This window comes from Brachycentrus maculatus, unplaced genomic scaffold, assembly GCF_059751285.1.
Source record: "Brachycentrus maculatus isolate JH-2025_06_01 unplaced genomic scaffold, ASM5975128v1 h1tg000706l, whole genome shotgun sequence".
Classification (NCBI taxonomy): Eukaryota; Metazoa; Arthropoda; class Insecta; order Trichoptera; family Brachycentridae; genus Brachycentrus; species Brachycentrus maculatus.
Window position 1 is genome coordinate 228,187 of NW_028281437.1, and position 26,951 is coordinate 255,137.

Below are 26,951 nucleotides of genomic sequence, written 5' to 3' on the forward strand. Positions count from 1 at the left end.
TATGACATCTCATCAAAGATGAAGAAGAATATGGAAGTCTGAATATTTACAGGGTTTATTGCATCTACTTTGAAAGTTTAATCAAATCAGGTTTGCAAGTCGTTATTTTAAGCCTGTTTTCGGGCTCTCATCAATCAGACGACTTCTCAGCTTGTCTTAAACAAGATTCATGTTTGAAAAATATTGTTCGCGTGAATAAGCAGAGTTGAAGAGCCTTACCGCTGATATTTGTGCTGAAGCCGCACTTAAAAGGTGCACAAAGTGTGGCACTTTAAACAGTGGCACAAAGACTGGCTTACGAGCCACACTTTTCCGACCTATGCACTTAAGGGTTGAGGACTTTTGAGAGAATACTTATGGCAAAAATCAAAGTTTTCATTTTATTCTGAGGTTCTGGAAATGCGATGACTGGCCATTCTCTGTAAATGTCTTTGAACTGTTCCGTGTCTGTCTGCTGTGCTGGTCGGGGTTGTGGGCGTCTGTGTACCAGCCAACGTCGAGTCGGAATCGGATCTAGCTGACTAATTGAACTAAATACTAATTCCTTTCACTGCCTACACCGGGGTACTTCTAGAAAATTTGGTGATGGACTTACAATCTTGTATTTATTTAGATTGGTAGTGACAGGTTTATTGAAAGCTTTTAAATGTAAATTCACAGTAAAATCGGGATACAATTTTATATTGTTTCACATTTTCAATAAATCTCACTACTTAGTTAAAAAAATTGCTTAGCAAGAGCAGATCTGTCAGGAAGCCTAGATGCTTCTGTGTCAGATCTGGGCATGCGGTGTGACAGCTTTCAATATTCTGAGGTTCGACATAAAATATGCTTCATTTGCATGGACTACAATTCATTAAGTATTTTGGGGCCAATGCTGAATCCTTTAAAAAAAAAATAAAGTTGTATATTCAGGACTTAAACACTACCCATAACAATCATGTTTACTGTGTTTGTCGAAACACGCGACGAAAAAGCGTATTAGATCATTTTTCGTTGGTACTTATATAATATTTGACAAAATGGTGAACAATATGAATTCGTGATGAACTGAGATGGTAACCTTCGGAACGAGATACGAATGCAAATACGGACTGCTTGGACTCGCACGAAGTGGACCAGATCGATGTTATTGTTGCTCTAAATTAACTAACTAATTAAAATCATTCTCGATGCAAAACCACTAATTAAATTCGCTTTTTTCCCTAATTCAAAATTTTAATTAATCTTTTTTTTCGATGTTATCAATCATGTAAATGCTTTTATTGGTTAACAAAAAAATTGATTACTACGAAACGTAAAATAACGTCGTTTCCCTAAAGAAAAATCATGAAGCGCAGAATTTATGTGATGACTAAATAATATAGGCTATATTTACAGGCGAACTTGGATATAAGAGAGTCCAAGGGAGCGAGATATTTTCCTCTAACAAAGAGGTATTTCTTATATCCATGCTATATTTTATAGATTGGTAAAACGATGGGACCTTAAATTTAGGACTTTAAAACTGGGCTCTCGTTTAAAAAGGTTTTATATCCAGGTTCAACTGTACAACTATTTTTGTCTGTCTCCTGCATCTCTGCAATTCTGTATGAAAATTGAAATAAATTGAAATAGCACTTTTATAGGACCGCTTTTGACTGTATGAATGTAAACATTACTAGTTTCGAGAATTACAGATGTTCTCATCGCCAGGTGAAAATACGAACAGTTTGTATTTTCACTTAATGAGAAGATCTGTAGTTTTCGAAACTACTTGTGTTTGCATTTATTTATCAATGATTTACTTTAATTGAGTTTACTCAAAACTTGTCATATACATTTCATTTTTTTAAATATTTAATTCATCGTATTATTCCAGTAAGCTAATGCCAAATAAATAAATAATATATTCATGGGAATATGCGTAAATGATAAACGAAGACAATATAACAGTAATAAAGTTGATAGATTTCTCCAACGATTCAACGAAAATTTGAAAAAAAGGGTTTAATTGTTATGATGGCGCTTTTATGGTGTGGAGTGAAATATATCCCCTAAATCTGTTGAATATATTATAAAATTTTAGAGTAAAATATTAGAGAATTAAAGACGATCTTTTGAGCTGTCTGTACAGAGAACATTACTAGCGTGGATATTACTCATTTAAAAATAAAGTCAATATATTCTTACAAATTAATAAATATATTTAATCACCATTACAGCACAATAAACTGAGAAATTGGGAAACCAAATTATGTTTTTTTTTTTAATTTTCCAGTTAGGAAATGGTGCAGCCATCATAACACTTGACCCAGTATTACGAAGGCTGTCCATATAGCAAGTGAAGATGAAAAGAAGACGACAGAGCCTGTGTACTGCCATGCAGGCCTTCAGTGTCCTCACAGTCCTCAATATAGTAAATGGTAAGTTCAACAACTTTGCATCTCTCAATTTCTTCGTCATCAATTGAGTTCAATGTTTGACATACATATATCAATTCAGTGCCTACAAAATAGTATTTTAACCGAGTTATTATCAGACGCCATTAATGATAATACAAAAGACAGGTATACGTATATAGGTGAAAGATATCATTTATCTACCTCTATTTTCAAAATGTATTTGATCACCAGAAAACTGCATAACCAACAAAAATTATTGCATACAATGTTTAAGATATAAGAAAAAGTGTAATCCACAAGAATTCATTTATATTATAGGTGTCTCAACATAACATCAAAAATATATCGTTCCTCTGTATATGAAAGAAGATAGGAGTCTGAGCATCCCATATGAGTATATGTTCAAACAAAACAAATTAATTAAATACTTTACCAATTTCTCGACTGATATTTTCCATCTTCTTTCATGTAAAGAGGAACGACATATGTTTCATATCAAGTTAAGACACTTAAAATAATGATATCCCATCCGTAGGGTGAATAATTCAGTGTCTGATACAAAAAATAAAATTAAATGAACTTCTGTGAAAATCTAAATTCGACATTAAACGTTTTTTTCCTAAATCAGGTCAAACGACATGCAATCAAGGAGCTGGGAGAGTAATGTATGAAAGACTACCTAATCAACAATTACAAGGATTCGATGATGATGTGGTAAGTTTTTTTTGGTGAAAATACCATTTGTTTATCTTTGTCTGAATTAAAAGGTTGATTTTATCTAAAATCGAATGCTAAAGGAGTCCCAAAAAGTCGCGAATCAAATTCCCTAAAATATTATTTTATCATTTGAAATAGCACATTTGATTACAGTGGTGCCATATGCCTAACCTAAAAATCTGAATCAAACAGTCTAGAAATCTGTTTAGAATCAATAACCCAAAATTTATTTTCATACACATTTTTATTAATTTTAGAAATCAAAACCTTTTCTATTTTTAGTTTGTAGCATGGATCACTGTAGTTGTTTTGATGGTAATAATCCTTCCAAAGTTTCAGTACTTATTATCAAATGTTAATCATCCTCGAATCTAAACATATTTTCATTCTTCTGTTTTATCATGTCCAATTCCAAAAATCTGTATAAAACTAAAAGTACTACCTAAGAGTAAAATATTTCTTCTGTAACGGCAGCCTAAAATCTGTATCAATACAGATAAACCTGTATATATGGCAACATTGTTTGATTATTTTACTTGAAATCACAAAAATAACATATATAAACATAATTTTAACGAATTATCTCCATATGTTTCTCTAAGTCAAATGATATTTTGCAGGTAAGAGATACTGCACCCCCTTTCCGGGTTTTGGAAAAGTGCCAGGATTTATGTTTGAGAGATCGCACTGCAACTAACAACTTGGTGAGGGCGTGCTCCTCATTCGATTTCCAACCAGGATCCAGGATAGCATCCTTCTCAGGAGCACCAGAGTACGAAGAGTCAACGTGTTACCTGACGAGGGAACAAGCGGCTCCTGAAGGAATCGGAAGCCTGATGCTTGTACCAAACAGCGTACACTTTTCGGAAATTTGCTTGCAATGTAAGTTTTTCTTTTATTTATTATTTTACATACAATTCATTACTTTTCCTCGTGAAATATTGATATTTTACTAACTTTTAGTTGGTAAATACCATGATTTATTAAAATCTATTGTGACACGTGTTTTGATATCAGCATCAAGTTTGCCAAGGTGATTGCTAATGATGCTGAATGCCTCGAAACGCTCGTCACAATGGATTTTAATAAAAAATGTATTTAACAAATAATAGTTATATTTAAATTGGTAAGATATTACCTCAAATATTGTTAAATCATTTAATGAAATGTTGATAGATATAAATGATTTGAAAAAAATATGCTTTAATCACTTTGAAAAAGCTAAGAGTATTTTAAATGTAGGTACATAGGATACTGAAAAATAAATCTTATACGTTTATGTTCCGATTCAAAATATCATGTGTGAGGATGGATAAAAATGCTGAAACATGTTGTAAAATTGAATTTTAGCTTTTAAAAATTATTTTTTATATTTCGATCCCTAACAACGAATTAATAAATTTGACGTCAATCTTTAAAGTATTTTTCGAACCAAAATTCCAAAGGAAATAAACAAAAGTGGATTACGAAAATTTTGTTACGACTGACAAAGAATCAATTATTTAACCTAAATTTTTCAAAGTATTTTTCAAACCCAAAACCCAATAAGCAATAACAAAAAAGTGCACTACGAAAATTCATAGCCAAATCATTATGATTGATTTCATTTTACGTAGCCGATCGCCCAGAGAGGCAGTGCCCCAGCAGACGTTACGTGTTCGAGCGCCATCCTCGCAAGAAGCTGAAGCTGCCATCCGCAGACCTGAAGGAGATGGTGGCCGCCAACCGCAGCGACTGCCAGGACAAGTGTCTGGACGAGTTCAGCTTCGTCTGCAGATCCGCGTCGTACGACGCCTCCCTGCGGTCCTGTTCGCTGAGCAGGTTCACCAGACGGACTCACCCTGAACTGCTGATGGACGATCCGAATTCGGACTACTTGGAAAATACTTGTCTGACTGGTGAGTTTTTAAATGCTTGATGATCTAGTTTGTAAAAATATCGGGTTTTATTGTAACAGACTACTTTGATATCAGATATATTGTCCGCCTCCGTAGAGTAATGGTCAGCACGCTCGGATACCGTTCTGGAGGTCCCGGGTTCGATTCCCAGGGGGGGGGGCGTCAAATAAACAAAAGTGATTTTTTCACTCTAATATTTATTTAATATTACCCTGGACTGGTACCTGAAGCGAAGGTTTGATCACCCCTTTCCTTCATGTGTAAACGATCAAGATAACACTGAGTTTATGTGACGCAGTGCCCTTTGCACCATTGGGGTGCGGATAAGGATTTTTTTAATGATATCAGTCACAATGAAACCCAATCGATCGCCAGTCACTTTGTGGTAAAATCTATCCATTTTTAATTAATGTTTTACTAAGTAAATACCACTTTTTCTTAAAATCTACTGTGACACGTGTTTCGATGCATTCCGCATTATTTATGGTGTTTGAAAATGATGCGGAATGCACCGAAACACGTTTCACAGTAGATTTTAAGAAATATTGGTATTTACCAAGCAAAACATTAATTAAAAATAAACATTTTTCCCACGATGTGCATACGTAATATTGCGCGGGCAAGTTTTCACCCAGGACGACCAACATCCGGCTCGGGTATGCTGATCCAATACAGATTCGGTCGGCCATTGTTGGCTGGAAGGTTATCCGACCTGATGAGCTGTCGGTGCATGAATCACATTTGCTAATAAATAATTTGTCGCGTTTTGTAGACCATGGCCGATTAGTGCAATGAAGTTGGTGACTGTCCGTTTTATCATTTTAGCGGAGAGGCGATGCGACGGACTGGCGGTGTTTGTGAAGGAAGAGAACAAGAGGCTCGGAGGACCGTTCGAAGTCGACATCTTCTCCAATCTGACTCTTGAGGAATGTCAAGATATGTGTTTGAGAGCAGAAAAGTAAGTTTCCAATATAATTCCAATTCTAACTCTTTAATTATTTTATTAACACCTAAAGCCCGATGCCCTCAAACAAAACGCGCCCAGCGGTGGTGGGTCTGATCGGACCCAGTACAGAAATCGCCTTTTAGGCGTTTTTTGTCGGGTTTTTATATTTTATATATTAATCAAAATAGGCTACATAGCAATAGGATAATGTGTCATAAGTTTTGTATGAGAATTTTCAAGTTTTTGATAGTTTTGAATTTAAATTATCCAAGCGCTTCATTTTACATGCGAACTCGACCGAGCGCAGCTGCTAACTACCACCGCGTAGCATGTCGCATCCGCGTGAGGCATGATCGGCATGAAGCAGTGGTTGTAAACATATTTATTTTTACTGAATTCAAATAATTTGTGTTTTTAATTTTTTAACTATATTTTAAGTCAACATCATAAAAGATAGAATTTTTAACTTTTATTTGTTATCTTCAAATATAAAACGTGGCGGTTAGCTCCAAAAACCACAAAATGATTCTGGGATTTTGACTTGAGTTCATAATTCAAGATAAATTTTTGTCCATAATGCAATTAAAATTTATTTTAAATACAGTGAAAATGGTAAATTTTTCATTGAAAAATATAAACAGAATTGCCCAAAATGGTGTAAATATTCATTTAATGTTCGCCATTTCTTACGTAGATTTGCGGGTCTTAGAAATTATGAATATAATTTTGTACGGTACTAAATAAAACTAATTTTTGGGTATAAATTATTTTTATATAAGAGTTCGTTAGACATAATAGGTAACAAATTTAATTTTAATATTGACAAGTAAATTATTATCAAAAAATCAGAAGACAATCGCTACTTTTCTTGTTAAAATCGATGTCTTCATCACTTACTGACATTTCTTACAAAACCAAGTTTTCTGTTTCACTTTCAAATTCTGTATCTAAGGTTTTTGAATTCTAAATCACTGTCATCTACACTACTTTCTCACTTTTCTTTCAATTTTAGAACTGTCCAAAAGTCGTCCAATCTCGTTATGAGATATTTATTTTTTTCCTGCCATTCATTGTGGTAAAGTGTCCAAAAGATTTTTTTTTTAAAAACTAGAAATTGTTCAAACATAAAACAGTTTATTGTGAAGTTTTGAAGTTAGTAACTTTGTGTATGTCGGTGTTGTATATTTACATAAATCTATTATATACTATATATTACCACTATTTGTGGTATTTTCTAAGTAAAACTTAAATTAAAAATGGTTAGATTTTACCAAAAAGTAACTGCCGAATCAATTTATGAAAATATTAACAACTTATGTAATAATTACACTTTTTTTAAACGTGATCCTTAGTATTTTTCATACAAGTAAACAAATAAATCAGTTTAAAACGAATGTAAAAAAAACAATATACAGAATCAATCGCCAAAGATTGACAATGTTTGCTTTTGTTTTGGGGAGTTCCAGGGCACGGCAGACGGCACACTAACACATTGATAGCGAACAACTGACCTTACTCAATATGATTTTTGATCTTTTATTTGTTCTTTTTTTAAAATAACTCATTTGAATCTGGTCCGATAATTTTCGTTTATATCTCAATTTGTAGGTAATTGTTTGAAGAACGATTACACTGAAGGAAAACGACGTAAAAAAATTACCTATTAAGTAATTAATAATTTTCCGCGATGGTGGGTCTGATCAGACCCACCATCGCAGAGGAGGTGTTAATTGTTATTGTTATCCGTCTCCGTGGTGCAATGGTAAGCGTGTTTAGCAAACATGCTGGATGGTGGTCCCGGGATCGATTCCCAGGGGGGGGGGGGGGTGAAAATAAATTTTGGTGATTTTACATCCTAATATTTATTTAATATTACCCTGGACTGGTCCCTGAAGCGCAGGAGTGATCTCACCTGGCTTTCATGTAAGTGAGGATCAAGATAACACTGTGTCAATACAATTCAGTGCCCTATGCACCATTGAGTGTGGATAAGGGTTAGAAGAAAAATAATTATTTTGAAGACTTGCAGGCGCTGGTGTCAAAGGTGAGTAATGTGTGCAAGGAAAGCGATTTGATGATAAACGTGCGGCAAATCTCAAATCATAGTTTTTGAGAGATGAATGTAGATCTGGGTGTAAAATAATAGTAAATGGGGATTTTAGAACAGATAAATGATTTCGCATATTTGGGAAGTATGTTTTCTAGGGATGGAAATATTGATCAAGATTAAGTGAATGGTGCACTGAAATCAGTTATTGCAAATAAAAACCTATCAGTGAAAGCTAAACTGTCAATATAGTATATTATTTCGAAAAATAAAAATACTTTTTTCGGTAAAATTTCGGTAAAATTAAGAAATATGTATAAGGATGATTATTTAGTAATGTGGAACGGATGAGCGAAGGAAGAACAGTAAAACAAATTTATGTGGTGAATGTATTTGGAAATAGAGAACAAGGAAGACCGAGGAAAAAACACGACGGGCTCATATTGTTGAGATGAATTTCTCTCTAATTATGTTTTCACAAAATACAACAAATAAATTCATATTCAATATCTACAAAACACAGCAAGTGACATTAACTTAGTATAATAATAATAAAACCCTTATCCGCACCCCAATGGTGCATAGGGCACTGTGTCATATAAACGCAGTGTTATCTTGATCGTTTACACATCAAGGAAGGGTGATCAGCCCTCCGCTTCAGGTACCAGTCCATGGTTATATTGAATAAATATAACAGTGAAAAAATCACTTATATTTATTTTACCCCCCTTGGGAATCGAACCCGGGACCTCCAGAACGGAAGCCGAGCATGCTGACCATTACACTACGGAGGCGGACGAACTTAGTAGTTGTGTTAATGTTGACGTTGATGTTGATATTGATAGCGATATTGATGGTGACGTTAGAGTCAAGGCGGAATTATCGATAATTTTAAATATAATTTAAATTTTCTTAATACTTAAAAATTGATAATTAATTAAATATTAAATTAATTTTCTTAAGGCTTAATTTTCTTTCAACTCTGGTAACATTTAACGAAATTATATTTTTTGTTTAAAGTACAGTTTTAGTACTGAAAAAACAAGTTTTTCTTTGAAATAAATACACGGTTTTGAAAAAAAGAGAAAAGAAAAGAGACGAGTTACAGAAAGGTAAGGAGTTAAGAAAAATTGTAAATATTTTTAAATTTATAGTATATTCTAAAAAAAAAACAAATTCTAATATATACGCAGTACTACCTACGTAGAGACACGTCTAACAATTGTTATGAGTTATGTTTTTTTCAGTCTTAACGTTAAAGCTGATCTAAATTTTACTGTTACATGTTAAATGTTTATTTATTTATTTATTTATTTAAACTTCATGTACAGAAAATAAAAAGTACATTGGCGGGCTTATTGCTAAAAAGCAATATCTTCCAACCGACCAAAGACGGACTAGTGATATTGATCAAAACGTTTGATACCATATATAGCCGTTTGCAATCAGTGGGCAGATAGTACTCGAACATTTAAAAAAACATAAATTACAAATTGACATTTAAAAAGAAACATAAATTAACAAAAGACGATAATAAGGAGGGCAAAGGAAGAAGGGAGTTTAGGGAAGGAGGTAGAGGGAGGAGGTTTGATCGACAGTTAGGATTCTAATGACAGATAGTAATGTCTCGGACGTTTTTAAAAGTTAATACATATTATTGTCTGATGTAATAGATTTTATCAAAAAACTAAAAACAATTAATTAACAATTAGACAAAAAAGTATTCTAGGATTCTAATGATAAATAGGTAGAATTCGGTAGCAAGTTTAAGAAAGAGAGGAGGGGTCAGGGGAGGAGGAGATGGACAGTTAGGGTTCTAAGGTAAGATAATGATGTTTCAGGCGTTTTTTGAAGGTTAAGATAGAAGGTGCATTTTTTACATGTAGAGGTAGTTCATTCCAGAGTTCAGCCGCTTGGACAATAAAGGAATTACTGAGGAATGCTGTGTTGTGGCAAGGAATGGAGAGTGTTCTCTCTTGGGAATTTCTCTCTTGGGAGAGTGTTCTCTCTTGGGAAGTGTTATCGCGCGCTTACATGATTATTTAACACTATGCATGCCATGGTGATGGTATTTATTGGTTATGGTTAATATCTGAGGAAGATATTTTATTATGGTGAACATTTTCTTTATTTCAAGGTGATGGCTATACTTTACAAAAGTTACATGTTAGCATATTTTTACAATGATTACAATACATTGTTTATATTTATAATACTTTCTGGGTGCTTACTATACTGGGAATGATATGAGGTGAAGAAATTATAGGTACATCATGTATTCACGAATGTGAAAAATAATGGGCTTGCCTTGCTGGTAAACCCTAGGCACGCCACTGGTTACATGTTACATGTAAATCTGAGCACGTGTTTTCATTTGATTCGCCAGATACTTCTGCCGGTCTGTGGAGTTTGACGAGACGAGCCGAATGTGCATTCTCTCTGAAGAGGATTCAGTTTCCCAGAAGGACGACATCACGGTCAGCAACAGCCCTACTCACCACTTCTACGATCTCGTCTGCTTGGATAACCGTAAGGAAACGAATTTAAGAAAAACATCAAATTATTTATAGATTTGGCGTTTAATTTGTAGAGTTCCATTTTAAATTATGTATTAAATGTTACAACATTTTGAGTTTGTCCAAATACTCGTTCACAAATCAGCCTATGACGGTCGTAAGCCCCGTAAATGCCCAGACTTCCATATTCTTCTTCATCTTTATTGATATGTCAAAAAATAATTTATGAAATGTTAAATCAAACACTGATTTCTTGAGTCTACTAATAATAATAATAAACCCTTATCCGCGCCCCAATGGTGCATAGGGCACTGCGTCATATAAACGCAGTGTTATCTTGATCGTTTACACATGAAGGAAAGGTGATCAGCCCTCCGCTTCAAGTACCAGTCCAGGGTAATATTGAATAAATATTACAGTGAAAAAATCACTCATATTTATTCTTACCCCCCCTAGGAATCGAACCCGGGTCCTCCAGAACGGTAGCCGAGCGTGCTGACCATTACACTACGGAGTCTACTAAGTTGTATTTTATTGTTTAAAAAAAACACATAAAAATAAATTTTGTATGAGTTATTTCGCCTAGTTATGACATTTTCAAACAAATGTGAAGATGAAATAAAATACATACAACTTAGTAGAATAAAAAAATCAGTGTTTGATTTAACATTTAACACGCAAAATAAGTGATAGTCGACTTTAGGGAGACCGCCATGACACGCACAGAAGAAGATAAAAAAGACTAGCTTTGGGGGTTCAACTTCTCTATTATTAGTAAATTATTTTTGTTCACATGTTGCGTGTGTCCAGAAATCTAGGTTTCTTCACTCACGAGTTATTTTTTTTACATTTTGACATCTCAATATACATGATGATCTCTTCATCTCATCATCTCATCATCTCTTCATCTCTTCATCTACTGCAGCCTTCTTCTTGTGTCCAGTATTGAACAAAGCCCTCCTTCTTGGACTTCTACAGTTGTCTGTTGGACGCGACTCTCTTCCAGTGCCAACCCACCACTTATTAATGTCATCGGATCATCTTTTCTGGAGTCTACCCACGCTCCTGCCGCCTGTTCTAGGCCTCCAGTCAAGCACCTTTTTCATCCATCTATCCTCAGACATATCGCTCACTCCTTTCAAGAACGTCATAAATCAAAAATCGTCAATTTTCAGTTGTGCATGTTTTCGGAATGCCCAGGAAATGTACTATATCCCAGCAAAAGAGGCATAATTTTAACTTAATATTAACCCGCTACAGGACAGAAAGTGTTGTTTTTGCATTTTGAAGAAAAAGTATTGTTTAATTATTTTTTTAAATATACTAAATATTTTCCAAATGGAAAAAAAAACCTTCAGGTTTTACCTAAAAAGATCTAATATATTATTAGATTAAAACCAATATTTATAGCTTTTCCACTTTATTTTTATTTGACCAGCGACCGGGTTTCGTCGTTACCGACATCATCAGACTAGTCTGTCAGACCGTTACCGACATCATCAGACCAGTCTGATGATGTCGGTAACGACGAAACCCGGTCGCTGGTCAAATAAAAATAAAGTGGAAAAGCTAAAAATATTGGTTTTAATCTAATAATATATTAAAAATGCAATTCCATCACGAAGTGTCAGTGGATAATATAAATCTACTAAAAAGATCTGTTGCACAGTAAAAAGTTCAATAAGTGGCTTGATATTTATTTTTGATACATTGTATTATATTTTTAAACTTTAAAAACGTTCTCCTGAAAAATCTTTTTTTTTTTACTTATGACGTTCTTGAAAGGAGTGAGCGATATGTGCCACATGACCTGCCCAGTTCGACTTTTGTTCCGCGATTCTTTAAGTCAAATCTATTCTTCTTTAGTCTCAATCCTGTGGATTGGTCTGCAGCAATAAACGACACCTCATTCTCCACTCCGGTATATTCTGCTCCTCTGTTACCTTAATATTTTCCCTTATCCTCATCATCTTTCTCAAACGTTCCCTGTATTTACTAGCGCGGGGTTCGGAATATCCTGACAACTCCGTGACGTCGCACCTGTTCTCCAACGGCCGTCGTCCCGACACGGCCTTCCAGCGCTACCGCAACAGCCGCCTCGGCGGGGAGTTCCACTCCGAGATCACGGGCCGCTCGCTCAGCGAGTGCCTGGACGAGTGCCTGCGGCAGACCAGCTTCCAGTGCAGGTCGGCGGTGTACAGCGACCGCTTCAGGACGTGTCGGCTCAGCAGATACAACCAGCGGGACGGGATGAGAATCATATACGACGCAGACTATGATTACTACGAGAATCTTATGCGTAAGTCTAGTGCTCTGGTAAATAATTCCTAATGTCATTTAAAAAAATCAACGTTGCGCAAAATAAAATTCGATCGTGCAACAACAGCGATTGTTGGAGTTTCTTGAATGTTTTCCGGAGATACTTTGTGGTACATTTTATAATATCTTTATCAAATTAATTAACTTTGTTTTCACCACTTTTTTTATTTATACAATTCAACCTACCGGTTTCAAAAATACATTGTCATCATCTGGGTTTATTTTAAATAAAAAACATTAAAATAATTTAACCAAAAACTTCCACACACCCCATAAAAATCCTAAAATTTAAAGATTTTTATGGAGTGTGTGGAATTATTGTGTTTTGGTGCTTTTGGTGAAATTATTTTAATGTTTTTTAATGTTTTTCATTTAAAATAAAGCCTGATGATGACAATGTATGGTTGAAACCGGTAGGTTGAATTGTATTAATAAAAAAAATGATGAAAACAAAGTTTATTAATTTTATAAAGACATTGTTGGAGTTGTTGCAAAGTATAAATTACAGATGAATGAAGCTCTGCACGCTCGCTAACGTAGTGAATACCCAGCTTTATAACAATCAAATAGATACGCCAAAAACAGAATTCACAAAAAGTAATGAAAAAATAGAAAAATGTTATTCGACCCATATTTTATGTTGAAATTATAGTGGAACCTCGGAAATTCGAAATTCTGGAAATTCCGAACATGATTTTGAAGAAAAACATTTAATAACACGCAAAGACTGAAGAAAATATATCGTAGTCGTACAGGAGAAACTGACCAACTAACAAAACGTAAAATGTTCAGGAGGGCCATTTTAGTCACTTTTGCTTGGCAAGAAAATAAACATCAATGCAGTTAGTCATTTTCAACAAGTCAATATATTAAACTTCCAAGTTTAAAATCCTTTGGGATTTTTTCAGGGCAATATTAAGCTAGTAAGATATCAAATAGTCAATGATCACGTTTTTGTAAAAAAATGCACTTGATGACTACGATATATTATTATATAAAATTATTGTAAATATCCTAATTTTATATAAAATTATTGAAAAGTTGATAAAATAAACAGTACTGAACTTAAATTTCTACTCAAGTACTGTAATATTAGTTTGAAATGTAAAATGTTTCAAATAATGTATGTATACTTAAAAAAAACATAACGTCAACTTCATTGACATTAGAGCTGAATAAGCAAGAAAAAACAAAAAAAGAACGTAACTACAGTAACTACAGAAATTTGTAATCCATATATACATAATACTTTACACTACAATATCTTTAGTGTAAAGTATTATGTATATATGGATTACAAATTTCTCGGTAAATCCGAACTTTTTCAAATCTGAACAGGCCACAACCCCACTTAATTCGGATTTTCGGGGTTCCACTGTATTGCTAAATAACTGATCCTTTAAAAATAATTATTCTAAACAAACTTCATCGATGTGAGAAGGCCTTGGAGACCATGAAGGTATGAATATCTCTACTTTAAATAAAACACATTTTCTGGTCAGTTCCTAAGATTGGCAAAGACTTTTGAAAACAACTTCAGGTAATCAACATTATAAACGACGTTCTAAGTTGGCGGGATCATTACTTGCACGATAATAACCCAAGGCTAAAAACATTTCGACTAATACAAATCATCGCATTTGTCATCAAAGATAACTAAACACTAACATTATTAAATAATTCGCCATCATTTTCTGCGCTGATGTGCTAACTCGGCTTTTTCATTAACTTACTGTGCCTAATACTACAATAATTCATTCTTTCTTTAGGATTGTGTGCCATAGCGGGTCCAAATTGCAGATAGTTCTGAGCATCAAAAATGTTTTGATAACAATTACAGCAACGTTTTAGTAACGAAGCTTATTCAAACTCTGATGAAGACGATGGCGGAAGATTGAGAGCTGAAAAACTAATTCTTTCTTTGACGGTTTGTGCGTTAGCTATAAACAAATGTAAATATTACCAGAGTTTCATCGCTGCCATCAATCGTCAGACTACTGATGTTGTAAATGTGATAAAATACTCGTATAATATCGACGGCCCCTACGTAAAGTGCCCCTCTGCAAATCTGTTACTTTACAGGACAGAGTTTAGAAGATTTTTTCAAAGTATTTTTTTTATTAATTAACGGTTTTATCTGAAATTCTAAACTAGTATTATACATTGAAAAACACGATAAAAACTAAATCGTTTTAAAACTTTTTGCTTTGTCAAAATTAAATATTGTAGTTAGCGTTTTAGGAGTTCAGTTCATTTCGAAAATTCGATGTAGATAGCGTCTTATACGCCTGAAAACTAAGCGTATTTTTTTTGTTTATTTATATTTGTAGATAACGGTCTATTGATAACGTACACCAAATATCTCAAAATCGACAAAAATGTAGTTAGGGCACTTTATGTAGGGCACGTCGATATCATCAAGACAAAACAGGAAAAAAGTATTTTCAGAAATGAAACAAAAGAGAATCATAATCCAGATGTGAGCATCAATTATAAGACTTTAGATAATTGACAGGACTTTGATGATGGACAATTTGGAGGCGTTATGCCCACAATGTGGCACCTGGTGCTTATCACTTGTACCAGCACATATAGCCAAATATGCCCCTTTACTAGATCACATGCTGATGGGGGGGGATGGCGAGCAGGCGGCAGGAGGAGGGGGAGGGGCTAGTGGAGGGGGGAGGCCGGACATGGGAGGCAGCGGAGACTGGGGCAGACCAGGTAAAGCCACTTCATCGTACAGAAAATCCATCTAACCATTCATTACATACCTTAACACGATATCTGGTCAGGAATCGTTCTAATAAACTAATCATAACAAAACTCAATCACCCTAAAAATCATTAGCTTATTAATAACTTCAAATTAATGAATTCAAATTTAACGAAGCCATTTGAAAAGGGTTAAGTATGACATTTATATTTTGCACAAATCTTTTTAAAAAAACTTTCTAATTTGGCACTTTGATATTGATAAAACTATCAATGTCTTAACTGGATAATTGACAATCCAATAAATCTAATTGCACTGTTTCAATATCCCAAAAGGAAACGGCGGAGGATACGACGATAGATATCCTGGAGGAAATGGTGACCGGTACCCTGCGAGTTCGGGAGGAGATCGATATCCTGGAGATGACAGATACCCAGACGACAGGAACCCTCCGAGTGGAGATAGGTACCCTGGAGGGGACAGGTATCCCGGGGGTGATAAATATCCCGATGGCGATAGATATCCCGCTGGAAGCGATCGGTATCCAGGGGGAGACGACAGATATCCATCAGAAGATAGATATCCAGGAGGTAACCGATACCCTTCAGGCGATAGATATCCAGGAGGCGATAGATACCCCCCGAGCGATAGGCTCCCTGCTGGCGATAGATACCCAGGAGGTGACCGATATCCCGCAGGCGATAGGTATCCAGGAGGGGATAGATATCCTGCAAGTGATAGATACCCCGGAGGTGACAGATACCCTGGAGGTGACAGGTATCCTGGAGGTGACAGATTTCCAGGAGGTGATAGATATCCAGGAGGTGATAGATATCCCGGAGGTGACAGGTATCCCGGAGGCGATAGGTATCCTGGGGGTGACAGGTATCCAGGAGGTGACAGATATCCTGATGATCGCTATCCAATAGGACCTTTAAAACCTTTTGACAGATACCCTCCAGGAGGTGATCGGTTCCCTGTAGACAGACCGGATCCATACCCCGACCCATACGGAAACGAAATCGACAGATATCCTATTGGACCGGACAGAGGTAAATATCCGGCGTATGGGAGATATCCTCCGGGCGATAGAGACAGGATTCCAATTTATAGAGACAGACCACCGATCGACAGAGACAGATATCCATCGAACAGAGACCGGTTACCTATCGACAGAGAAAGATATCCGATTGACAGATATCCTGTCGATAGAGATCGGTATCCCGTTGACAGAGATAGATACCCAATGAACAGGGAAAGATACCCGATCGACAGGTACCCTGGTTGGGATAGATATCCAAACGGCGACAGAAGTCAAATCGGTAGCGGAGGGATCGGAAGATATCCATACGATAGACCACCAGGTATGTTGATTTGTATAGTTTAAAAAAAATACGACTTAAGGTGAATAGGATCGGTAAGTATTTTCGGAAAAAAGTGTGATTTTCATTGTACCTGGTGTTGTTGATATATTTTAATACAATAGAATGAAAAAAAATGTTTCATCAATGGTGTGTATTTCAGGATCAGCTGGAGGAAGTTATTGGGGCACAGATCGCTACGGGGGAGACAGATTCGGTGGAGGCAGTCAATATGATCGAGACAGAGATCGTTTTGGAGATAGAGATAGCTTTGGGATTGGAGGGTGAGTCTACATGATACCCGTATATTTGAATTACTTAAAGATGTTATAATATAAACAAGAAATGTTCCCTGTTTCACTATACAGTATTTACTTTCTTCGTGCTGGCTTCAATTTGAAAACGGGTAGAAATATTTATTTATTTATAAATTTGGCGATTAATTTGTAATCTGTAGAACTCCATTTAAATTTATGTATTAAATGTGAAATACTGATTTTTCCACTCTACTAAGCTATATTTTATTGTTAAAAACACATAAAAATCAATTTGGCAATGGTTTTGCCTAGTTATGGCATTTTCAAACGAATGTCAAGATTAAATAGACTGACAGTCCTTATATGGCTATATAAGGACCGTCAGTCCATTTAATCTTCACATTCGTTTGAAAATGCCATAACTAGGCGAAACAAGTGTCACAAAATGGATTTTTTGTGTTTTTTTTTCAAACAATAAAGTACAACATAGTAGACTCAAAAAATCAGTGTTGATTTAACATTTAATACATAAAATAAATATTTATGATACATCAACCACACTCTAAATTATTGCAGATATGGAGGAGACAGATATGGTCCACCCGGTGGAGATCGGTTCGGTGACAGGCCAGGAGGAGATCGCTACGGTGGAGACAGGCCAGGAGGAGACCGTTACGGTGGAGATAGGCCTGGCGGAGACCGGTTTGGTGGAAGACCGGGTGGAGATCGCTACGGGGGAGAGAGACCAGAAGGAGACAGATATGACGGATATGGTGGCAGGCCAGGGTACAGCGTCAGGAGACCAGGGGGATACAGAGGCACTTATGGAGGAGGAGCTGGGCCAGGATATAGGCCAACAGGTAAAAAAAAACATAGACTTGAAATAAACTATAGTTAATTACTATAGTATGAGAAAAATCGTGTTTTACGTCTTATGGCCCGATATAACTTAATTTTCTTTAAACGTCAACATTTGACGTAATTAATTTTTTGCTGAAAATCCTGTTTTTGTATTGAAAAAAACTTTTTTTCTTCAAAATACATACCATAGAACGGGGCTACTTGAACTTTGATGTATTACTTGAACCCAGAACAAAAAAAATCTGTATTTGGTCTACAATAATGAACATATCGACATGATTCATTGTTTCCCTGACAGGTGACACTTATTGTCACGATACTTCGATCGATACCACGATCTAAATATTTTTTTTTGTACCGGGCTCGAGTAACACATCAAAGTTCAAGTAGCTCCGTTCTACGGTATATGGTTTTGAAAAGAAAAGTTATTGAAAGGTAGGTAGTAAAAAGTTGTTAAAAAAAATTATAAAAATATTTTTTTTCAACATATATTACAAAAAAAGTCAAATTCCAATATACATTCTGAAAAACAAAATTCGCATGAAAACAAGTCTTTCCTCTAGCGCAGCCATCCGCGTTCGGAATTTGAGGATTGCGAGTTCCACTTAAACAAGGATATCTGATATCTTTAACCAATTTCATTGTGTTATGAGTCATTAATGAGTTTAAATTATTGACTATATTATAATTTTGTCATTTTAGGAAGTGTCCCGGGAGGTTATGACCCAACCGGCCCCAGTTTCGGAGGTATCGGATCCCCTGGCTATGGTGCCATTGCTCCCATCGGCCCAGGGGGCCCAGGAGCGCCCTTGGGGCCCCCTTCAGGACCAGGTATCGCGCTGAGGCCCGGGATATCGCGCTGCGATAACGCCGACTCGTACAGACAAGTGGGATCTCGCCAACGTATGCGGAGGCAGTACATCCGACGCTTTACGACAGCGCAGTCCTTGGTGCAGTGTCAAAGGGAGTGTGCAGAAGCCAGAGACTTTATCTGCAGATCTTTTAACTATCGGTAACTATTGTAAAATTGAGCCAAGTTTCTTCGAGACCCGTGAATTATTTCGTTTTTTGTTTAACATAACGCCAGTTATTTATCGTGAGAGTATTGTAAAAACTGTGAGCGCTTTCAATCGTCATAAGCCGATACACGAAGACAATTTAATCAATTTTTAAAATAGCCACATCTTAAGGGAGCGTTCACAAGAGTAGTGAGAACTTGACTTCACAAGCTCTCACTACTCTTTTGAACAATTTTGTGTTTTGGAACGCAGATTCTAGAATGTGTTAAGAATTAATATCTTCTCATATTAACACTTTCAAAATGAAAAACACTGTTATTTTTTTCTATAAACACTGTTACATTCAAAATTTATTTTTAATTAATGTTTTACTTAAGAAGTACGGTGTTTGAAAATGACGCGGAATGCATCGAAACACATGACACAGTAGATTTTAAGAAATAGCGGTATATACTAAGTAAAACATTAATTAAAAATTTATAGATTTCACAGTTATGTCACAAGGATGAGAGTAGACTGAATGCAGTCGAAATGCGATCTCTCAGAAGAATGTGCGACAAAACGATGTATGATAGATGTACGAATAGTGAAATAAGGAAGGAATGCAAAGCTGAGATAAGCATTATCGATAAAATTAAGAAAGGTGTGTTGAGATGGTTTGGACATGTAGAACGAATGAGTGAGGAAAGAACGGTAAAACAAATTTATGAGGCGAATGTTAGCGGGAAAAGAAGCAGAGGAAGACCGAGAAAAACATGGCACGATCAGGTATGCTAAATACTTGAAAGTGGTCATGTTAGGAGTCGTAACAATCGGCGGGTATGTATGAGGAGATGCATGAACGTGGAAGAGGCGAAGAATGTTTGCAAGGACAGAGTGGTGTGGCGCTCTATTCTCTCTGCCTACCCCTGCGGGGAAGCGGCGTGATGGTTAGTTAGTTAGTTAGTTAGTTAGTTAGTTAGATTTCACCACTAAGTGACTGACGAATCAATTAATGAAATTCAAAATTTAAATTGTAATTATTTCAATAGTAATGTTATCCAATTAATGTTTACGTATGAATCTATTTAGCTTATCTATGGGAAAATGTGTGTATTTTTTAGGGATAATGCTGTTCCATATGGAGATGGCGACAGGGACAACTGCGAGTTGAGCGATAGAGACACGAGGGACATGGATTCAGCCGACCCGGCCTATTTTGATACAACTGGGAACTATGATTTCTATGAGAGGTCTACGGCAAGAAATGGAGAAGATTGTCTCGATGGTAACTTATGTCATACTGTAAAAATAGTCAAATATATTTAAAAGATTTTAATAGGGTTTTTCTGGATCATGGGTACATAAATCATCCAAAGTTTAATTTGTACCGTACCGCAATCTTCAGTTTTGGGAGAAGTACAAAAATGCATGCAGAATCGGTTGCCTGAAAAAATTGGCATTTACTGAGCACTACGCAAAAACGAAATGTATTTTCTGAGGACACATTTTATCGGGTGAACATTATACATTTATGAATGTTGGGAGACGTTTCATAAAGCCAATATCTTGGTATCCGATAGTAAAAGAAAGATAGGAATTGAAAATAAAATTGAAAAGTGGTTACGGTACGCGAAGTAAAAAGAAGAATAAAGGACATATCGCTCATTCCTTTCAAGAACGTCATAAATAAAAAAAAACTTGATTTTTCAGGAGAGCGTTTTTAATGTTTAAAAATATAATACAATGTATTAAAAATAAATATCAAGCCACTTACTGGACTTTTTACTGTGCAACAGATCTTTTTAGGTAAAAACTGAAGGTTATTTCTCCATATGAAAAAAATTAAGTATATTTAAAAAAATAATTAAACAATAGGTACCTCTTCTTCAAAATGCAAAAACAACACTTTCTGCCCTGTAGCGGGTAAATATTAAGTTAAAAATATGCCGCTTTTTCTGGGATATAGTATATTTTCTTGGCATTCCGAAAACATGCATAACTGAAAATTTTCGATTTTTGATTTATGACGTTCTTGAAAGGAGTGAGCGATATGTGCCTAATTTCAAAATTCGCCAGATCCAATTTTATACGATTTTAAAATAAATGCTCTATCGGAATGCCAATTGTGGGTTTTATTGTTTAAAATATTTATATACTTGAATACCCTGCTAAAAAATACTAAAAAACAGCGTTGTATTTCAAATTCCGCTATATTCATGAAACTTGCCTTCTGACCCATATCGGCCAATCAGAGAGCGGGGATAGGTCAAAAATTTCAATAACGTTATTATTGGTTTGTGTCTAGTGTTTTTTTTAATACTGAAAAAAATCCGAAAAAATGAAAAATTCTCGATTTCATAATATTTTATCTAATGATAGACAAATCTTTGAAACATAAATGTTACCCGGAGATTTTGCATTTTTTGTAAAATCGACTAACATGGATCTGGCGGATTTTGAAAGTAGGCGACAGATAAATTAGACTAGATATTAAATGATGACCCAAATCGTAATACAGTAACACCCCCCCCCCCCATAACGTTGAGATAGGTACCGCGTTATCAGAGTGAACTTTATATAGGGTTAATGTTTTAAATAAATATTTTACATTTTAACCAGCGGAATAGTCTGAAATGGGTCATTTAAAATTAAAATACAATTTAAAAACATTAACCCCCCTATAAGGTTTCCACCTATAACGCGGTTGCTATCTCACCATTATAGGTGGGTTACCTGTACAATAATCAAGAAAATTGCTCACGAAAAAAATCACGATTTGAACAGCCTCAAAAATCAATAGAATGTGTTTAATAATGTATTATAAACCTATAAAATATATTTTTAGTGAGCCAAGTGTGCAATGAGGACGGGATGGAGTTTACTCTCAGGACACCGGAAGGGTTCATAGGAAGAATCTATACTTATGGATTCTACGACCGGTGCTTCTTCCGAGGCAGCGGCGGGACTGTCAACGTGCTGAGGATTAGCGGAGCTCATGGGTACCCAGAATGCGGAACACAGAGAGTGAGTTCAATCAATAATATTGGTGACATTACATCGGTTTATGGTAACATGGCAACAATATATCCTTGTCTATTGAAAAATCCTATTGGGATATTTATTGTTAAACATATTGAATTGTTGGGTAATATATCCAAAATAAAACAAGGTTTGTTGGATTGAATTCTACATTTATTTATGTATATGTTAATACGTGGCACGTTTCGTCTTCTTAGGACATTATCAATCACTGTTTTACATGAGACATATTTACATGTTTTACATGCCCTAAGAAGACGAAACGCGTCACGTATTAACATAAACATAAATAAATGTAGAATTCAATCCAACAAACCTTGTTTTATTTTGGATATATTACCCAATAATCCTATTGGGATTACCATTATACGTAGAGGTCCTCACCAAAAAGTTACATTTCCAATATTACGCTAAAAATCTCTTAAATGCAAATCTGTTCTGTTTACTATATTATATCGAGATCTTTATTAAAGTTGCGACAAAACGTGATCAATCCTCTGTTAAACCAATATGAAATCATCAAATCGCACTAAAACGTAACAATTTTACAAACTAGAATTCCTGATTACTTAAAATCATTTATAATGGAAATGTAACGTTTTGGTGGGGACCTCCACATAACGGTTGTCATGTCACTTCAAATAAAAGACAGGAAGTGCACTTCAAATGTGTTTGCCAATAGCATTTAACGGCTGGTAGACACAGACACACACTGCAATCAGTCACATATATACATATGTGTGTGTTTACCATACAAATAGTACAAAACGAGTTCAAGAAATATTTATTTTTAGTCTGGGTGTTTGCCTCTATACCGTAGCAGTGAATGTATTTGGCTAATAAACTGAAGGTCCCGGGTTCGATTCCCAGGGTGGTCAGAATAAATACGCACGAGTGTTTTATCATTATAATGCTCATTTAATATAACCCTGGACTGGGAACTGAAGCCCTGGACTGATCACCTTGCCTTTATATTGTATAATTTACGTTCAACTTGACATTGTATCAATCTGATACAGCGCCCTATGGCCGTAGGCTTTGTGGCCTGTTTTAAGAGGGACTAGTCTCCCAGCTGTCAATCCATCTCTTTGGTGGTCTTCGATCATCATCTTCATCTTCGATCTCCTATATTTATCGTTCATCAAAATTGGTTAACGATGAATATGAAGATTTTGATATGTTCAACTCGACATTGTCAGCGCTGAGATCATTCAACATTGTAAGTCGATATTGATATCGTGGTGTGTCCCTCGTTTCGTACAATTTGTCTTGTGGCTTCCTTTCCCATATGTTATATTTTTTACGACAAATATAATAACTATGGTATATCGCTCACTCCTTTCAAGAACGACATATATCAAAATTCATAATTTTTCAGTTGTACATGTTTTCAGAATGCCCAGAAAATGTACTTTATCCCAGCAAAAGCGGCATATTTTTAACTCAATATTTACCCGCTACAGGGCAGAAAGTGTTGTTTTTACATTTTTACGAAAAGGTATTGTTTAATATTTTTTTTAAATAAACTTAATATTTTTCAAATGGAGAAAAAACATTCAGGTTTTACCTAAAAAGATTTGTTTCACAGTAAAAAGTTCAATAAGAGGCTTGATATTTACTTTTAATACATTGTATTATATTTTTAAACTTTTAAAACAATCTCCTGAAAAATCAAGTTTTTTTAATGAAATGACGTTGTTGAAAAAATGTGAGCGATATATTCTTTTTTGTAAAATTGGCTTCGAGCGTAGATCAATAAATATTTTTGTTGACATGATTCTGTTTTTGCAGTACGGTGACACTATGACCAACATCGTCGTGGTTCAGTTCAGCGACAATGTTCAGACCGGAAAAGACAAAAGGTTCAATCTGACCTGTCTGTTCCGTGGGCCCGGGGAGGCGGTGGTCACATCCAACTACATTGGCGCAGGGTAAGAAGGGCAAACCATTTCTCATGGGTGATAATGCAGAGATCATAACATATTAACCGTTTGAAGCATGCGGTCGACTATATTCAATATGAAATATATGTATATACATGGGCTGTTCAATGAATACGTGGACTGACGTGGTAAAACAAAATGTACTTTGTTTAGAAGTTATGTAGATGTCTGGGTCCCTATCAAAGTAGTCACCAACTGACACGAACACTGATCCTTACGGTGTTACCACTTTTAGAAACAGTCCTGGAACGCTTCTTTAGTGATGTCCTTCAGCTCGTTTGTCGCAATGTCCTTAATCTTGGGAATCGTCTCAAATCTTCTTCCTTTCAACGGTCTTTTGAGTTTCGGGAGCAAGAATAAGTCGGGAAGAGCGAGATCAGTAGAACAGTGATCGAGTGTTTGGCAAAAACTCACGAGTTCTAAAACCTCAATGGATTAAAGCTGATGGAATAACAACGCTCACGACAACGGTTCACACAAGCGTTCAAGGACTATATATAATTAAAATGTAACTTTGTTTTAAAATAACTAGAAATATTTTATTATAACTTCATTATAATGTCTACCGGTTAGCTTCGAAACCGGTAGACATGATAATTAAGTTATAATAAAATATTTATAATGATTTTAAAACAAAGTAAAATTATTATTAGCAAATGGGGAATCACAAAGTTACTGATTCAAATATAAATTACGTTCAAGGACTGTTTCTTAAAGTGAAAACCCCGTTGGCATAAATGTGTGCGTCGGGGAGGTGTATGCTTTGAATCCGAATATGTAACATCTAAATAAAATATTTTTTGTTTTATGCCATCAGTCTACGTATTAATTGAACAGACCAAGTATATATGTGTATATATATATATATATATATATATATATATATATATATATATATATATATATATATATATATATATATATATATATATATATATATATATATATATATATATATATATATACATGTTAGAAGCATGCTGGCGGTTGTAAGATAGCATCTCATTTTCGACTGTACTAGTATATCTAAGTTAAGGCAGAAGCAGGCACCTCGGTGGTTGGAGCGCTACGTGCAGCGCAGGCAAGGGATAACCGGAGAAGAGTCATTGCTTCCACAAGGGTTACAACCCTCTGTAATGAGGAATAAGACGGAGAAGAAATATATCTAGCAATGAATAATGGATTTATACAAATTGATGCTATAAAACGATTTAGATAAGTCTCGAATAAAGAAAATCGTCCAATCAAAATAAAGGCGAACAAATCATCAATTTATTTAGTATTTTACAAAGGTTAGTGAAGATAGGAATACAAGACTGAGTTAGGGACGATTAAAAAATTAAGATAGGTTTGTCGTGGTGGTTTAGACATGTGGAGCGAATGGATGACGAGAGAACGATAACGAGAGAGATATTTGGCAAATGTCATTTCCAGAATTTGAGCAATCTAAGGACACGTATGACTAGATGAATGGACGTAAAGGAAGTTAGGAGCGTAAATAAGGACAGACGGATGGCGGTCCATCCTTACCCCTGCTTACCCCTGCAGCGAAACGCAGTGATAGTACTAGTAGTGATTGTATAGTATCAGATTTGTTTTTTTCTACTCTCATAGTGTAGAGGTAGTTCCATTAATTTTTAACATTATTTTAAAATAGTATACTAAAATTTCAAGTACCTACTTGACATGATCGAGTATTTCAAATATAATATCTTGGGATTAGCAGGTCAGAATAATTCGCGGATATGTATGAATGTGAAAGAGGCGACGATTGTTATCAAAGACAGATTGGTGTGGTGTTCAATTCTCTCTGCCTATGCCTCCGGGGAAGCGGCGTGATGGTTAGTTAGTTAGCTAGAACACTAAAATATGAATCATGTACTTGTCTTATTTGTATTTCGTAACTTGTATTATTTGAGATAAAGCACGTTTATTTTAGTGACATGTTATATTATGAAGTGACTTGTTATATAATTTGATTTTATTATTAGTGCATGTCATAGAATTTTCTGTATAAATTACTTGACGTTTTGATATTGAGCTAGTTTTAGCATGCTCCGAATGTAAATGCCTTTAAATTACGTAATTTAGTATTGATATATTATTTGTAAGTTGCATTTTGCTTGAATTTGAGTATTTTCGACTATTATTTTCGTGAAAAGTATATATAAAGTAAAATTGCTGGTCTTCTTTTCTTTGGCATAGTTTTGATATTGAGCTAGTTTTAGCATGCTCCGAATGTAAATGCCTTTAAATTACGTAATTTAGTATTGATATATTATTTGTAAGTTGCATTTTGCTTGAATTTGAGTATTTTCGACTATTATTTTCGTGAAAAGTATATATAAAGTAAAATTGCTGGTCTTCTTTTCATGAGTTGAACTAATTGAGTATACTAACGATCAACTTCAAATATCACCGTGAATATTTTGTAAAAAATCGTAGAAACAAATCGTGATTTTCATCTGGATTTTCACGCTGAAAGCAAGAAGTCATCAAAACAATTTTGGTCACATTTTTTTACGCAGTTTCATTTGATCTGGCGAGAAGTGGCCCTTACATCTTTATCATTTATGAAATAAATAAATATTATCTATTTTCGTAGTGTACTGGTTAGAACGTTTGACATACGTACTGGAGGTCCCAGGTTTGACTACCAATAGAGTCAAAATAAAAAGAAGTTATTTTTCACTTTAATATTTATTTAACGTCTATTACATGAAGCACAGGACTGTATTCGCCTTGTATTCGCGAAATTAATGAACAAGATAACACTGGCTCAATGTTATGTAGTGTCTTATGTACCATTTGTAGCGAACAAAGGTTAGAGGAAGAAATATAATTAAAGATGAGTTATTAATTTATAGATTTTGCGTTTAATTTGTAGAACTCCATTTTAAATTATGTAGGAAATCGAACACTGATTTTTTGAGTCTACTAAGTTATA

The 26,951-nt window shown here is 35.1% G+C and overlaps 1 protein-coding gene across 1 annotated transcript in view; it reads left to right on the plus strand.

Annotated features, from left to right (window-relative positions):
- Positions 1-26,951, plus strand: part of LOC148300496 (uncharacterized) — a 56,229-nt gene that overhangs the window by 23,125 nt on the left and 6,153 nt on the right. Inside the window, exons 3-18 of the mRNA XM_088274681.1 lie at positions 2,261-2,405; positions 3,013-3,098; positions 3,722-3,983; positions 4,718-4,999; positions 5,825-5,957; positions 10,379-10,521; positions 12,508-12,824; positions 14,668-14,779; positions 15,444-15,551; positions 15,878-16,906; positions 17,067-17,187; positions 17,737-18,020; positions 18,724-19,033; positions 20,144-20,307; positions 21,868-22,046; positions 23,853-23,992. Coding sequence (XP_088130807.1) covers positions 2,330-2,405; positions 3,013-3,098; positions 3,722-3,983; positions 4,718-4,999; positions 5,825-5,957; positions 10,379-10,521; positions 12,508-12,824; positions 14,668-14,779; positions 15,444-15,551; positions 15,878-16,906; positions 17,067-17,187; positions 17,737-18,020; positions 18,724-19,033; positions 20,144-20,307; positions 21,868-22,046; positions 23,853-23,992 — 3,746 coding nt within the window. The 5' untranslated portion in view covers positions 2,261-2,329. The remainder of the gene's footprint in view (positions 1-2,260; positions 2,406-3,012; positions 3,099-3,721; positions 3,984-4,717; positions 5,000-5,824; positions 5,958-10,378; positions 10,522-12,507; positions 12,825-14,667; positions 14,780-15,443; positions 15,552-15,877; positions 16,907-17,066; positions 17,188-17,736; positions 18,021-18,723; positions 19,034-20,143; positions 20,308-21,867; positions 22,047-23,852; positions 23,993-26,951) is intronic.